Raw genomic sequence first — 15,835 nt, forward strand, 5'->3', positions numbered from 1 at the left:
CCGAGACCTCGAACGGTGCGGAGCCGACTGCCTGTGTTCAAGCAGCTTTTGGGACCGCTCCTGCAAAGCCTTCGCGCCATCGACGGGCAGTTGGAGCACAACTTGGGGGTCGTGGTCGCGCTCCAGGCAAAAAAGACACACGCGCTGCGGATCCGTCACCGACATCACGCGATGACAGGAACCGCACGCCTTGAAGCCGGGCATCCCTCGTGCACACTTTCGGAGTCGAAGACTCGAAAAAAGAAATCAACAAAAGTCGAGAAACAGTAAAAAAATATGACTGAGGTACCGCTCTTCCCAGATCTGCGCTGGCTGGTGTAGAAAAAGAAAGAACTGACGTCAGCGCGCGCGGGCGTTGTCTAAGTAGCTGCCGAGACGTCATCCCAGGGACCACAACACCAACGACGGATGCGGAGCCCACCCACGCCACCTTCCGACGCTTGGGAAGTGTAGGAGAGGCAAGAACAATCAGGACATAGGAGCAACAACAACTGAATGAACTGAAGATGAAGTGCACAGCAGTAGTAGTATTGTAATCACATTTATATAGTGCTTAGTACCCCTGAGAAGGAGTTGAAGCACTTTACAGTGGACGGTATGCTGCAACGGAACCCAAGGTTAGTGGTTAATCAGGTTTTAATGTTACATTTTAGGATATATAGGGGACGTTGAGATAACGTGCTATTTGGGGATGTAATACTGTAGAAAGAAACACCATTATTTGCATATAGTACTACATTAGGTACTTTGATAGGTGCTAGAGCAAGGCAAGTGGTCTGTCCACTGTTATGTTACCATTAAAACACCACTTCAGCAATGAGAGCAGATCCGCTCGTGGGTGGAAGCATAAAGTATTGCCTGGAACCAAACATAGAAAGGAGATTCTGCAAATGCTGAAGCGGCGATCTACTGACGTTTGGTACACATTATCAATTACAAGGCACAGTCGGATTCTTTTAGCACATCTCCAATTTGAGAGGGCACAAGTTGGATGGCAAGGGCATCAGCTCCACCAGACAGTGGAAGTGGATTGCCTGCATTCCCGTGGGTGGACATCCAGACACTGATGTGAGGGTACTCCCTTTAGAAAACTATTTAGTAATGAAGACTAGCAGGGGTGTCTGGATAAACTTCCTGAAGCGCTGCCCATTCATAGATGGTAGGGGTGAGGAGTGGAACTGCAGATTCCACTGAGTAAGGTCAAGGTGACCCCCCAAAATGAGGCCCAGCCTTCTTTCTTTCTAAAAAAAATTCAAAAACATCTTTTTCTTCAATGTATACAAATTCTCAGCTTACCCGTACAGCTTCATAGATTCAAAAGTGCAGTTGGTAGAGGAAAGATATTTATGTGTCATATCTTCAGCGATGAACACTTCCATCAAATGTGGTGGACTTGGCGTCTTAATCTAAGCCTGTCACAGCGCATGATGGAAGTATTTCGGCATTCCACTACATCTCTAAGCACCATGTTCAACCATATATCCGATCATTGGTCTGGGTAGGTCATCCATTGGGCCTAAAACGTATTCAATTTTTCAGGGCATCCCTGACCCTGGTTTATCACCTTCTCGGCTTGTGGAACCCTCAGGCCAGTAACTCTGGTCATGACTAGTCACCTCCTTCCAAAACCATTGAATTTTTGGAAAAGACCGCAGAGTATGGAAAAAGGATCCTATATCGCCACAATCACTTGCACACAGGTTTGTGTCGCACCTCCCCAGACAATGCAGGAGTGTCCTCGAAAAGTCTGTGGAGGATCCTTAGCTGCATCAACCTGAAACATGTCCGAATGTCTATTTCCCTAGGGCTTTGAATTGCTTCCGTCCAGTCCTCATCATCAAGCAGTCCCACATCTGCCTCCCTTAAGGATCCCAGTGGATCTGGTGAGCTATTCATGAGCTTCCTATAGGTGAGGGAAACAGCTTTATCCAGCATAGGGCCGAGGAGCAGCCGATCCTCCAGGGGCGTATATTTGGGTAGTTGCTCCCCCTCCAATATATGGCAGCGGAGAACAGGACCCAGCTGAAGGTAGCGAAACCTTTTACAATCCGCCATTTGATATTCAGTCTCGAATGCGATATAAGCGCGGTCCCTTCAGACATCTCCAAGACAGTCAATACCAAACAACCCTCACGGCGAAAACCCACTAGGCTGCCCACCTCCTGTCATATGTATTTGTCCCAGAGTGGGATCTGTTCTGTCGGTCTGCCTTCCCAAACCAATCACTTTGTAGCCTCGCTCTATGCTGGTACCACAGTTTTTGTGTTTGTAGGCAGCTATTCTTCCAGGTTTTTCTTATACAAAAGGGCAGGGTAGCCCGAGGCCCCATGGCACACCAATCCGCCCTATAAGTCAGCTCACTTGTGTCTGTGAATACCCAGTCATCGATTGTGATTAGCTGAGAGGTGAGTTAACGATTCTGTATATATGGGACTGCTAGGTCTTCGTCAAACACCCCTCTTCGAAGCTTGCATAGTGCATTCAGTGAACTTCACTCATCCCAGAGGAGCGGACCCAGCTCACTGTCCACCTTGCGTAAAAAGTCTAGCAGTTTTTTGTATGGGGTATTTTGCATACTATATAGAAGCCACGGAAGAGCCTTCACCATGAAGAGGACTGCCCTGCCCATCAAGCATAAGGGGAGTCTTTTATTGATAGCTTTATTCGATTTCATTAAAAACCATAAAAGCACAAAAGAAACAACAATCACATGTTAAAAAGAATGTACAAGTAAATCCAATTAATTACATCTTAAAAAACAGACTTATAAAATCAAGGGGTACTAGGAAATAGAAGATCTGCATCTGATTACATATTTCAGAAATTTAGATACAGCCTTAACAGTCATTTCATCTTCAAGCATAAGCAATTTTACAAAGGCTGGTCTACACTGCCTTAAACCCCAAATTTTCAATAAAGGTATCAAATGTCTCTTTCTGCCCCACGCATAGAATTTACAGAACAAAAGACTATGAATAGATGATTGCTCAGAAATATCATCGCATGGACATTTGATTAAATGGGGAGACCAGTTATTTGTTTCAGGGAATGTGATTAACCTATAATAACAATCAGTTCTCAAACGGGCCAGTAACATTCTATCATAACAGGTATATTCAGGTGATAGATAAAACTGTAGACCAAAGCCCTGAAGGAGTAACTGATGGTGTGAAACAGATTTTTTCATGCTCTCTTTAGTCCACCGACTGTTTTCTAGGAAAGCAAGACATCGATCTTTAAAATCCTTTCTTGAAAACGTGGATAATAAACTTGGATTATTAAAGTGATGTGGTAGGCCCATATTTGTTAGAAAAGCCTTAATGTATGCTAACCATGGGATGTTTTTACTTCTTTCGAGGTTAATACAATCAGATAGAACAGTTCTATTTAGAGTAGTAGCTAATGAGGTCCAGATCTTATACCACAGTAACAAGGGGCTAATTCTGATCAAATCAGAAATATAAGTTATGTTCAATTCATTATGGCACACATACGTGGAAATAGACCTGGGGACTGCTAGCAAATACCGGAGGAAAATGTTTCCCCTTACTTGAATTACCCGGCAGTCTGCGATACCCCAAAGGCCGGCCCCGTATGTAGCGATTGAAACACATTTAGCTTTGTAGATGTCCATTAAGATACGGACCGGTCTACCTCCTAATTTGTTTGCGAACTGTTTCAAGGCTCCAAGTGAACGTGCGAAAGCTAGATTTCTAGCGTTGACTGCTGGTGTCCAAGAACCCCTGTAGTTAAATAAAATCCCTAAATAAGAAAATGAATCTATTAGTTCTATCTTAGACTGGTTTAAAAAGGTATTACATGGAACTTTGGACGCTGATGAACAACTCATGGTAAAAGTTTTTCCAGTATTAATTTTTAGGCCCCTGGATGACATGAAAGTTGAAAAGCTAGTTAACGCTTTTTGGAGCCCTAATTGAGTTCTGGCCATGATAACTGCATCATCAGCGTATAATAAAATAGGAACGGCCTCGCCGTTTATCTGGGGATAATCTACTTTCATCTTCAATAAAAACTCAGCCACACCGTTTATATATAAGTTAAAAAGAAAGGGAGCCAGGATGCAACCCTGGCGTACACCTTTCATGATAGGAAATTTGTTAGTGCATTCACCATTTTTACCAAAACGGACCTTAGCTCCTGCTCCACGATATAATTTTTTGATAAAATTCAGAATGTTCATATCAATGCCTAATGAGATTGAAGTGTCCCACAGAAGTTCATGGCTTAAACAGTCAAAGGCTGAAGTTAAGTCGGCAAAGGTCATAAAAAGGTTGCCCTTCTTAGCTATCGTATATTTTGCAGTTATAATAGCTAGATTAAGTCCTTGTTCGACTGTACCTAGTCCTTCTTTAAAACCGTATTGAAATTTAGAAAGGATGTCACTGTCTTTGGCCCATACCTGTAATCTATTTAGGATAAGTCTTCCGGCTACTTTCATCAACGAATCCAGCAGCGAGATAGGCCTATAACATTTTGGATCATTGCGGTCACCTTTTTTAAAAATGGGGACTATTATTGCTTCCTGCCAAGTCAAGGGGAAACCCTTTTTATTATAGCTGTTTAATAAGTTGGTCAGGAGCGGGGCCCAAAAAGAGATGTTTTCCTTGAATAGATCTATGGGAATCCCGTCCGGGCCCGGAGCTTTGTTATTTGAACTTTCAGTTAGGGCTAACTCCATTTCTGTTACAGAAAACGAAATATCCAGAGGGAAACCCATAGTTAAGGTGGACAGGCTATTTTTCAATGTACTTTGTGTAGGAGTTAATAGACTACACAGGTTATCCTTCTTATACAGTTCAGTGTAGTGATCAACCCAGGCAGATTGTTCAATTGCCAGGTCTATCACATCAGTTTTTCTATCTATAAAAAAAGGAGCATTAACTGCTTTCCAGAATGCAGTATTGTCTCTCAGACAGGACGCCTTTATTAGGGCAGTCCAGGCATTCTCCTTAATCTCTTGTTTTCGCTTTCGTATGGAAAGTTTATAAACTAATCTGGCTGCTCTAATATCTAAGTAGTTCTTAGGCGTGGTTTTTAAGCACTGTTTTAGATTTGCATGGGCTTTGCTGCATTCAGAGTTAAACCAGCCCTCGAGCTTTTTTCCTCGTCCTTCACTGGGCGTTCCAGTCAAATTGTTAGATATTTGCAGCGCAATCGAATGGAAAGCTTTAATGACCAAGTTGGGATCTGGAGAATCTGCCAAACAGATCATGATGTTAGAATATTGGTTGGAAATTAGGCTATGCAAGAAGTTGACTGAATCAACCATTTTCCATTTAATTGCGTAACCATTTTTTCTCGCCATTTGAATAGAATAACCATAGAGATTTTCCACTGTGTTTGGTAGTTTTCCATTCCTCAGTCCAATATCGAAGATTAAACTGATGGGAAAATGATCACTCATAGCAACATCCTCTGTATTAAACATGAGGATATTGTGACGATAGCTGTTAGTGATTAGTATGAAGTCTATCGTGGAGTGTTGTCCATGCCCAAAGAAGGTGGGTTGAAAACTGATTTGTGGGTTACAAAGCTCGTTTGCATAACCCAAATTCCAATCATGAATTAAAACATTTAGTGAGTTACCCAACGCTGAGTGCTCGAAATGGGTGCAACTTTCGCCCAAAGGATTTAACAGACCGCATGTATCCTTACTGCTATGTGGGCATAAGTGGCAGTTAAAATCACCGGAAAAAATAATACACGTATCTTTATGGCCTCTGTCTGTACCACAATAGATCAAATTATTTATATCCTCGAGTGCATGCTTGTGGTCTCCCTTGGGAATATTGTTATATAAATTCACCAAGATAATTTGTCGATTGCCTCCAATGACGAGGGAAAAAATCTGGTAAAAAACGTGACCGCCATTTGTCGAGAGCTTTATTGTCATGGTTACCGTATTAGAGATATACGTACAGAGTCCTCCCGAGGGTCTGCCCCTTCTGGACTGTACAGCAGGGGTAGTAAATGTGCGGTACCCATCAAGATGGATCTCTTTAGTTTCCCATGACTCTTGCAAGCAGATAATATCATACTTGTCGATAAAGTCTCTAAAGCTAGGATCCGTTATTTTATTTGATAGGCCCGCGATGTTCCAGGTTAACAAAGCTAGTTTGCTACACTGGGGGACTATTATCGGATCCATGACCAATAGATTCTCGTGGGCATCTGTTAAGTCAGACTGTAGGAGATTAACTCCTGTAGTCTTTCCTTGGCTTAATCGCGGATATTGAGTGGGCATAGAGTTTTCGGGAACGGTATATGTAGGTCCTACGAGCTCACTACGGGGTACATCTTCTGTAGTTGATCCAAGGAAAGTATAACTCACTGCTGTTTCAGGGGCTAATCTCTCAATAAAAGGCCCTATGGTGTCAGTTAATGGACTAATTCCTCTTTTAATTTCCTCACTAGAAGCTCCACTAAGGGCGCCCTCGTGTGAGGGTACTCCCTTTAGAAAACTATTTAGTAATGAAGACTAGCAGGGGTGTCTGGATAAACTTCCTGAAGCGCTGCCCATTCATAGATGGTAGGGGTGAGGAGTGGAACAGCAGATTCCACTGAGTAAGGTCAAGGTGACCCCCCAAAATGAGGCCCAGCCTTCTTTCTTTCTAAAAAAAATTCAAAAACATCTTTTTCTTCAATGTATACAAATTCTCAGCTTACCCGTACAGCTTCATAGATTCAAAAGTGCAGTTGGTAGAGGAAAGATATTTATGTGTCATATCTTCAGCAATGAACACTTCCATCAAATGTGGTGGACTTGGTGTCTTAATCTAAGCCTGTCACAGCGCATGATGGAAGTATTTCGGCATTCCACTACATCTCTAAGCACCATGTTCAACCATATATCCGATCATTGGTCTGGGTAGGTCATCCATTGGGCCTAAAACGTATTCAATTTTTCAGGGCATCCCTGACCCTGGTTTATCACCTTCTCGGCTTGTGGAACCCTCAGGCCAGTAACTCTGGTCATGACTAGTCACCTCCTTCCAAAACCATTGAATTTTTGGAAAAGACCGCAGAGTATGGAAAAAGGATCCTATATCGCCACAATCACTTGCACACAGGTTTGTGTCGCACCTCCCCAGACAATGCAGGAGTGTCCTCGAAAAGTCTGTGGAGGATCCTTAGCTGCATCAACCTGAAACATGTCCGAATGTCTATTTCCCTAGGGCTTTGAATTGCTTCCGTCCAGTCCTCATCATCAAGCAGTCCCACATCTGCCTCCCTTAAGGATCCCAGTGGATCTGGTGAGCTATTCATGAGCTTCCTATAGGTGAGGGAAACAGCTTTATCCAGCATAGGGCCGAGGAGCAGCCGATCCTCCAGGGGCGTATATTTGGGTAGTTGCTCCCCCTCCAATATATGGCAGCGGAGAACAGGACCCAGCTGAAGGTAGCGAAACCTTTTACAATCCGCCATTTGATATTCAGTCTCGAATGCGATATAAGCGCGGTCCCTTCAGACATCTCCAAGACAGTCAATACCAAACAACCCTCACGGCGAAAACCCACTAGGCTGCCCACCTCCTGTCATATGTATTTGTCCCAGAGTGGGATCTGTTCTGTCGGTCTGCCTTCCCAAACCAATCACTTTGTAGCCTCTCTCTATGCTGGTACCACAGTTTTTGTGTTTGTAGGCAGCTATTCTTCCAGGTTTTTCTTATACAAAAGGGCAGGGTAGCCCGAGGCCCCATGGCACACCAATCCGCCCTATAAGTCAGCTCACTTGTGTCTGTGAATACCCAGTCATCGATTGTGATTAGCTGAGAGGTGAGTTAACGATTCTGTATATATGGGACTGCTAGGTCTTCGTCAAACACCCCTCTTCGAAGCTTGCATAGTGCATTCAGTGAACTTCACTCATCCCAGAGGAGCGGACCCAGCTCACTGTCCACCTTGCGTAAAAAGTCTAGCAGTTTTTTGTATGGGGTATTTTGCATACTATATAGAAGCCACGGAAGAGCCTTCACCATGAAGAGGACTGCCCTGCCCATCAAGCATAAGGGGAGTCTCCTCCAGTGGGCACCGTTGTCTCGGAGCCTCTCAAGCTGTGGCAGTAGATCTTGGAACAAGAAGTCATCAGCGTTTCTTGTAATGTGAATACCCAAGTATTTAAACTCGCTCCTCATAGTACGGTCAGAGCACTCAGTGGTCAAAGAGGGGGCACTACCTGTCAGAGGGAAGAAAAGCAACTTGACCCAGTTAATTTGGTAACCTGAATAACCACTGAACAGCTGGAAAATATGTAACACCAGTGAACTGTCTGGTGTGGTAGCAGGGCATTGAGTAGGATATCATCGGTATAGAGGGAGATAAGCTCCTCCCATTCCCTTTCCCTCACTATGCCCCATATTAGTGGGTCCCGATGGACCCATGCTGCCAATGGCTCAAGTGCCAATGCAAATATCATGGGAGACAATGGGCATCCCTGCCATGTGCCTGGATGCCGGATGAATGGATGAGATAACATGCCATTAACCGGAACTCACGCTATAGGCTTCTGATACAACTTACCCCACTCACAGATTCGTGGGCTGAAGCCCAACCGTGTTAGGGCAGCAATTAAGTAGGGCCACTCGATACTGTCTAATGCCATACGGGATTCAGAGGAAAGAAGTAATGCCTCCTCTCGTTGGCATGCTGTGGTCATGTGCAGCACCCCAGAGGTACCTGAAGTTTAGTCAGGTGGTTCTGTGTGGGACAAACCCCGATTGGTCAGGGTGGACCACCGAGGGTTTTTGCCAGAACCTTGGCTTCCACATTCAGAAGCAATATGGGCCTATAGGAACTGCATTGTTCTGAGGGCTTACCCTGTTTTGGTATCACTATAATTGCTGCTAGTCTTCGATCTTCCGTCAGGCAGCCTTCGTTCCAAGTGGCTTGAAACATGTTCAACATAGGTTGTGTAACTTTATCTGCTATACTTTTATATAGTTCTGCCAGCAGTCTGTTTGGGCCCGCAGTCTTACCCAACTCTAAGTCCTGAATGGACCCTTCCACTTCCTCAGCCGTTAAGCCTTTCTCAAAGTCTTCCCTATCTTCGGCAGATAGCTCAATGAGAGAGATATCTCTAAGGAGTTCGGCACACTCATCTCCCTTTCTGTTAGAGACAGACTGCATATATTTTTTCATAACACGCTGCAAACGCCTCCGCTATCTCCCGTTGACCACCTGGCACCATTCGGACTATGGACCTCTTGAACCCAATTCATTTCCCTGTCTCTCCTTTCTAACCAGGCAATTAACTTGTTGGCTTTGTCCCCAACATCATTTATTCTTTGCTGTGTAGCCAGAGCACTCCCTCAGGCCGAATTTTCAGCTAGATCCTAAGTTCTCTTTGCTTGAGACGCAGTCGGTGTCCAAGAGGGGAGGCAGGCACCTCCTCTGCCTGTATCCTAGCCTCCAGCAGGGTAATTTCCCCCTTGAGATTCTGACATTGACTGAATTCTTCTTTACGTCTACCAGGGCCTGAGCCTGCCTCGTACTACCTTTTAAAAGGCTTCCCATAAACTACAAGGAGAATCGACTGTCCCAAGTTTTTGGGGAAATAGTGATCAGTCCGGTCACTAATCTTTTCTCTAAATTTCTTATCCTTCAGGTGCCATGCGTCTATTTTGGGGGGCACCGTGGTATCTCTCAGCAGGCCCAAAAGTCGTATTCTACCAGGGAATTACCCAAGATGCCCCATGCCTTGTGGAGTGCCCCTTGGAACAAATCAACGTGTGCGTGGTGCGTAAAAAAGTAGTCTAAGCAAGAGCTGCTGCCATGTGTGGCCGAGCAGTGAGTGAACTGTCTCAATGTGGTATTGTGCATCTGCCATAAGTCGATTAATTCCATAGCATCTATAAAGGTCTACAGTGGTTTCGGGCCGGGGCACTGGATAGCAGCAGAGGATATGTCAAGCAGTGGATCCATTGTGGCATTCATGTTGCCCATCCTCCCCCACCAATATGAGTGTGCCAGGAGGCATCTCAAGCAGAAGAGCACACAGTCCTGGAAGTGCATCAGTATGGAGCCTGGGTGGCACATAGTCTGAGCAGATATTAAGCGTACGGCCTTCCCATGTGCCTGACTGAGCCACATATCTCCCCAGGGGGTCATGACAAACCCGTCCAGGGAGATAGGGCACAGACATTTTAGCAAGTATAATACCTACTCCCGTGGAAATCGATGTAAAACCTGCATATGCCAGAAGGGTGTATCCAAACCCAACTTATACAGGTTACTTTTCAAGCGGGTTTCCTGCAGCAGGACTAGCTCTGGGCTGTGCCGCCAAAGGTACTGTAGACTGGTACGTTTAATCTTGTTGCCCAGGTCATTGACGATCTACATTATGACTCTTAGGCCAGGTGAGGCAAGAGAAGCCATATGATGTCTAAACAGGTGCACCCTTCTCCTGGGAACCAGAAGTGCAACCAATGTCCCCAGCATCAAGTGTTCCCCTACCCTGTGATATGTCATTGCTGAGTTAGTGTCAAACAGTAACGGTAACAAAAACAAACAATACTTCTACTGCTTCTACTGATCCCCACTGAACTCCCCCCCCCCTACCCTGCACTGTAGGTATGAAACTGCCCGTTTCCCCAATTTGCAGAGCACCTGTCACCCCAGAAATAACATCTCAACTAGTTGGGGACGGTTGGCTCCGCCTGACAAGTCTGCGAGTATGTAGCTATTCGCCCTATAACCTACCAAAGTGTATTTAGAACTGCATTTCAGGAGCATGAACTATCTATGGTCGACTGTCCTCCAACACCCAACCAATTAGTCTCAGAGATCGTTCTGTCTAGCACAAGACTACCCACACTGCTTACATGTCATGTAAAGTCTGTTAGCAGCATACCCTCCAATGCAGATCATCCTCTCAGTTGTGTGCCTGGTTTGGTCATGTGGCGAGGACTGTCATGCAAGCGTCCCGCAGGGCATTATCGGTCCGGCTGCCGCCTCCGAGTATTGGGTTGGGCTCCACTGGCCTGTCACTGTAGCGTATTTCTCTCTCCATTAAGATGCCTTGGCCTATGGGTCATGTGACAGTTCTTGAGCCAGTCCCAAGCCTCCTCTGGCAATACAAAATGCCTGGATTTCCCATCCACTATTATTTTAAAGCGTGCTGGATAAAGCATCATGTATTGGAGGTCTGTCGCCTGCAGCCCCCTCTTAACTTCATCAAAGCTGCGACGTTGAAGCTTGCACTTGCAGGGTAAAATCAGGGAAAAACAAAAATGTTGTGTTCTCAAAGGCGAGCTCTCCTCGCGACCCAGCCGCTTGCAGCATGGCATCCCGGTCTCGGTAATTAAAAATATGAGCTATGATTGTTTGAGGCAGATTGCCGGCTTTTGGCGGAGGTATCGGTGCTCTGTGTGCCTGCTTGACAGAAAAAAAGTTGGAGAAGTGTTTGGGTTTTAACCTGTTGATTATAAGATCTTCAAGAAAGAGATCGACACTTGGTCCCTCTGCCACTTCCGGGACCTCCACCATTCTGATGTTGTTCCTGCGGGCCCTTCCCGCTTGATCATCCAGTTTGGCCGCTATTGTGGCATATTGTTTTGTCAGTTGTTGGACTTGCTCCTCTAATTTACGGGACGTAGACTGCAGGTGCTCAATATAGGTTTTCGTTACATTTACACTGTTCTCCCAATTGTTAGATGCCTGTTTTAAAGTCTAGTGTAAGCAGTTAGTAACATCACTACTAACAGAGCAACACACAGAGTTTTTTTCTATTTGTATTATCCTTACCGCCCACCCCGTTTAGTTTTTTTATTTTGGTGATCAGGTAGAGTATGGACCACCTGGCATAACACAGAACAGAGACTGCGCACAAGATACAAAATGATTTAAACACAGTTATTTCCAACCCGATCTTTGAAATGTACATTAGAAACTATTGTTTGATTGTGAATTTTGTTACAGAAGAATTTTATTTCTTTATAATTTGTGTTGGAATAGTTTGAACATTACATTACACAATCACGTTAAACATTGAATTCCTTTTGATTGGCTCAAATTTCCAGCACTTGAGTTTCACCAAATTGAGCCAAATAAAAAAAAACGTTTCCTACCTAGAAACAAAATGAAAATGCAAGGTAATCAGTCTTCTCCCACAAATAAAAAAAATACTTGTGCATCGACTTTCTGCAATTTTGATACAAATATGCAACGGGGGCACTAGTGGCCTTAATTTGAGCAAAGTCTTATTTTTTTCCTGGTGAATCTGATACTGCTAATGCTACACCATCATCAATTACCAAGGCGTAGCACTACCAGCATACAGTGGTGGGGTTTAAAACTCCTTCGCATCCAATGATTCTGCATGTATGTTCCAAACGGTTTCAAAATCAATTGGTTGAATGTGAAGGATGTGGCTAAAGAAGACAGCAGTTGATACTGATAAAACAGGTTTAATCATCTAAAATGAACTTTACTCTACTCCAGGAGTCTGTTCTCTACCATCTGAAACACAATGGATCGATTTACCATCAGAAAAGCGGGAAAAAGAGGACATCATGTACTGCAATAAAGCTAGCCACACCAAGTTACAGTAAATATGTTAACTATGTTGCTATTAAATATGCAAATGCCCTTTGAAAACCAAAGTGACTTTTCTGCAAGCCACATCGCTAAGAAATTATAAGTATGGTAGAAATCAGATTTTTCAAACAACTGCACAGAGAAGATCAATAAAATAACTGAGACAGAGATGTTTATAAATGCCGCTGAAGTACAGCAGTGATTTTATTATCCGGTGTTTGAAAATGAAGGCGTCATTTCAATCACCGTGTAAAGTTTATGGTGCTATTCTGAAAAGACAGTGAAATAACCAGAATACGCTACCGAGCACATACTTTCTGCATTAGCTGTCTGGACAGCCATTAAACCTTTTGATGAGGGGTCCATACAAGAATGTAAAACAAAACTTTTGTGAATCTGCAGTGAACATTGTTCATACCGGTTAGACATATGCTGCCCACAATAGAACTCAAAGGGAAAAAGGTGGGAAGCAGTTTTCGATCAAATATTAAACATTTTCTTTCATTTATTCATCGTAAAGCAGTCTGTAACCGCCCCATGTATTAAGCCCAAGTACACAACTATAAAGATTTTGCACTGTGTCACCATCCTGCTTTAGTCAGCTGCAAAGGTAGTTTTGCTCACCCCAATTTCTTACCACAGTGGCTAACTGGAACCACAGAAACACATTTCTCCTTAGTGCTTGTTGAATCCAAACAGCGCTTGTTGAGTCCAGACACTTCTCTCTTCATACGTGTGTGCGGCCGTGGTAATCGCAGACTTTTGATGCAGGGTTGTACATTTGAATAAAATGAATACAGGTTATTTTATCTTCCCAATTTACACATGTATGTTACAATGTTGATACTGACTTTTTTCGTGTAATACGTTAAAATGTATCATTCTCTAGTGACAACCTGCATCTTTCAAATACTGTTATTATATTATGAAATGTAGCTCAATAGATATTTTTAAGCATACAAAATGGGTAAAAACAAACAAAATATTTCCATTTGCAAGAAAACTTGCCCTCTGCTCCTGTGACATGCCATGCTTGATGGTGAAATAACTCAAAAATCAATTTTTTCCCTGTCCTTTCTATAGAAAAGTAGGATGTCATACTCATGACAACGTCTTTGTAAACTCAAATAAACATAATACTTATTTTACACTGTTTTTTTGGGTTAGAATCAGGGCTGTTTGTTACAATGAAAAGTATAAATCTGAAGCAAGTCTGATAAGATTACTTCTTAGAAGTCATTTAAGGTTCATGTTGCTTTCTTGTGCCTTTAAAACATCCATGTCTTCTGTTCTGGTACAACGGCAGAAACGCAAAGACCTGAAGTGAAATGTCCACTGCAAGCAACTGCTAAGACAGCTTGAGACCCTGGAGGTTCTTTCGCAGATTCAGCTGCTCCTTCTCCTGTCGCGTCTTCTCTACCTTGAAAGCTTCTTTATTGGCTTTCTTCTCCATTCGGCGTTCCTGTAAAGCCAAAGTATTAAATATTTATATTGTTTCACAAACGTGTTTTTAGACATTGAAAAAAAGAGTGTAGATTACCTCACCTCCACCTCTACTACACACAAACATGGTTGAGAATAGGCACCAAGATCGAGGCAAAATGTAATTAAAAATATTTAGAGGGTGGAAGTTAGTCTAACGGCACAATTATATTGTGCACACCTCCTTTCCACTTAATTTGTGCTGGTGGTTTTTACTGGTACTTATTTCACAAGTCTGAGATGCTTTAGTTCCTTCTGCTCGAACCTGTCAGATGGCACATCACTCAGGCCAAATAGGCTTATGACTATGCGCCTCGGCCAGCAAGAAATATTGGGGGTAGACTGGTTAGGGCAATCAGAGAAAAGCTTGCAAAGTAGACTGGGAGTTTGAAGGGTTCTGTGCAATTTATAGGCACCTTTCTAAGCTACATTGGCTCATAGATTTATTGAGGGAACTCATGCAGGAACTTTCATTTGTATCTTACTTCACACTGCCACTTTATGTAAGAGTTCCGATTAAATTCCCTGCAGATGAGAAGCCGGATGGCTCTCTACAGAGTACTCTCCAAATGATTGTTATTTATCGGTTGGTCCCCTTCCACTGAGTCACCCAGTCCTGATGAAGACCTGCTGTTGAGGCTTAGACTGACCTTCTCCCTTTCGCTGGGTTGAAACGTCGACACTCCACAAAGCCTGGATTGGTTATTAGGTCCATAAAGGGGCAATCATGATTTAATCAATTACGCGTTATCAATGAGATCAGATGTATGCTGGAAAATAAATGGACATGCTTCTCTAATGATTATGAGTTATATTAGAGGTTTATTTTCTCAAATTTTTTTCTCTGTTCTAATTCCACCCATGGGTACTCTTTTTGAGCACTTTTTTCTCTCATTTTCCCTATGGAGTAACTAAGTGAAATTAATGTACTTATGTTGTTGGTTTTCATTAAAAAAAACATTTTTCCATTGTGTGTGTGTGTGATAAGAATTGATATTGTTATATATGTTCTTGTATCAATAGAAGAAACAGTTTACTCCCTTCTTTAGAGCAGAGGAGGTTCTTATGAATAAATTAAAAGTATGATAAGTTAATTAGTTTGGTTTTCTCCTTTTTTGGTGTTCTCTCCGTGTGGACCACTGTTATGTATCACAATTTACCCAGGTCCTTCAGGTTATTGGGTAACCTCCTTGCTATGTAATGGGTAGGGCAAGAAAGCAGGAAGAAAGTTCTGAAGTAGGGAAGGTTGTACCCCACAGATCAGAATGAGTTTCCAGATTCCTATTTGCTTACTCTTTGCTTATGACTGGGTACTATCTGCTGCGGACTGGAGTCAGTGATGATGGTCAGTCAATTGTATATCTTTTACACAACCAGACAGCAGATGTGCTGATATTCTAAAGGCACAAGCAGTATTTTCTTATGTACAGCTACAGACTTATGACTGGATCACTAACTACAGATCCAGGTCAGCTTAATGTTAGTGTTTCTCTCCTTACAGTTTTCTTGAAAGAGTGTAACACTGAGCATGCAACTCCAAAAAGGAACGGTAACTAAATCTCAATTTTGAAGAGGCAAAAGGCGACGGCATGCTTTACCTCTAAAGTATGAATATTGAGTACAGGTATGATGACCCACATGCAGTTGCCCACGCATCATGCAGAATTAGCATATCATGCATGGTCACTCCTACAACACATTGTTACTTATTAGGACTAACTACAGCCACTTACTGAGAAACCACAAACATAATCGGGAACAGATTGCATGGTTTCATGTGGTTGGTCCAGTTCCTTTTA

General features: G+C 43.2%; 1 protein-coding gene across 1 annotated transcript in view; it reads right to left on the reverse strand.

The window, feature by feature from the left end:
- Nucleotides 1-12,724: 12,724 nt before the first annotated feature.
- Nucleotides 12,725-15,835, reverse strand: part of LTV1 (LTV1 ribosome biogenesis factor) — a 212,566-nt gene continuing 209,455 nt past the window's right edge. The window contains exon 11 of the mRNA XM_085611659.1: nucleotides 12,725-14,016. Within this exon, the coding sequence (XP_085467785.1) occupies nucleotides 13,903-14,016 (114 nt within the window). The 3' untranslated portion in view covers nucleotides 12,725-13,902. The remainder of the gene's footprint in view (nucleotides 14,017-15,835) is intronic.

Source organism: Triturus cristatus, chromosome 6, assembly GCF_964204655.1.
Source record: "Triturus cristatus chromosome 6, aTriCri1.1, whole genome shotgun sequence".
NCBI lineage: Eukaryota > Metazoa > Chordata > Amphibia > Caudata > Salamandridae > Triturus > Triturus cristatus.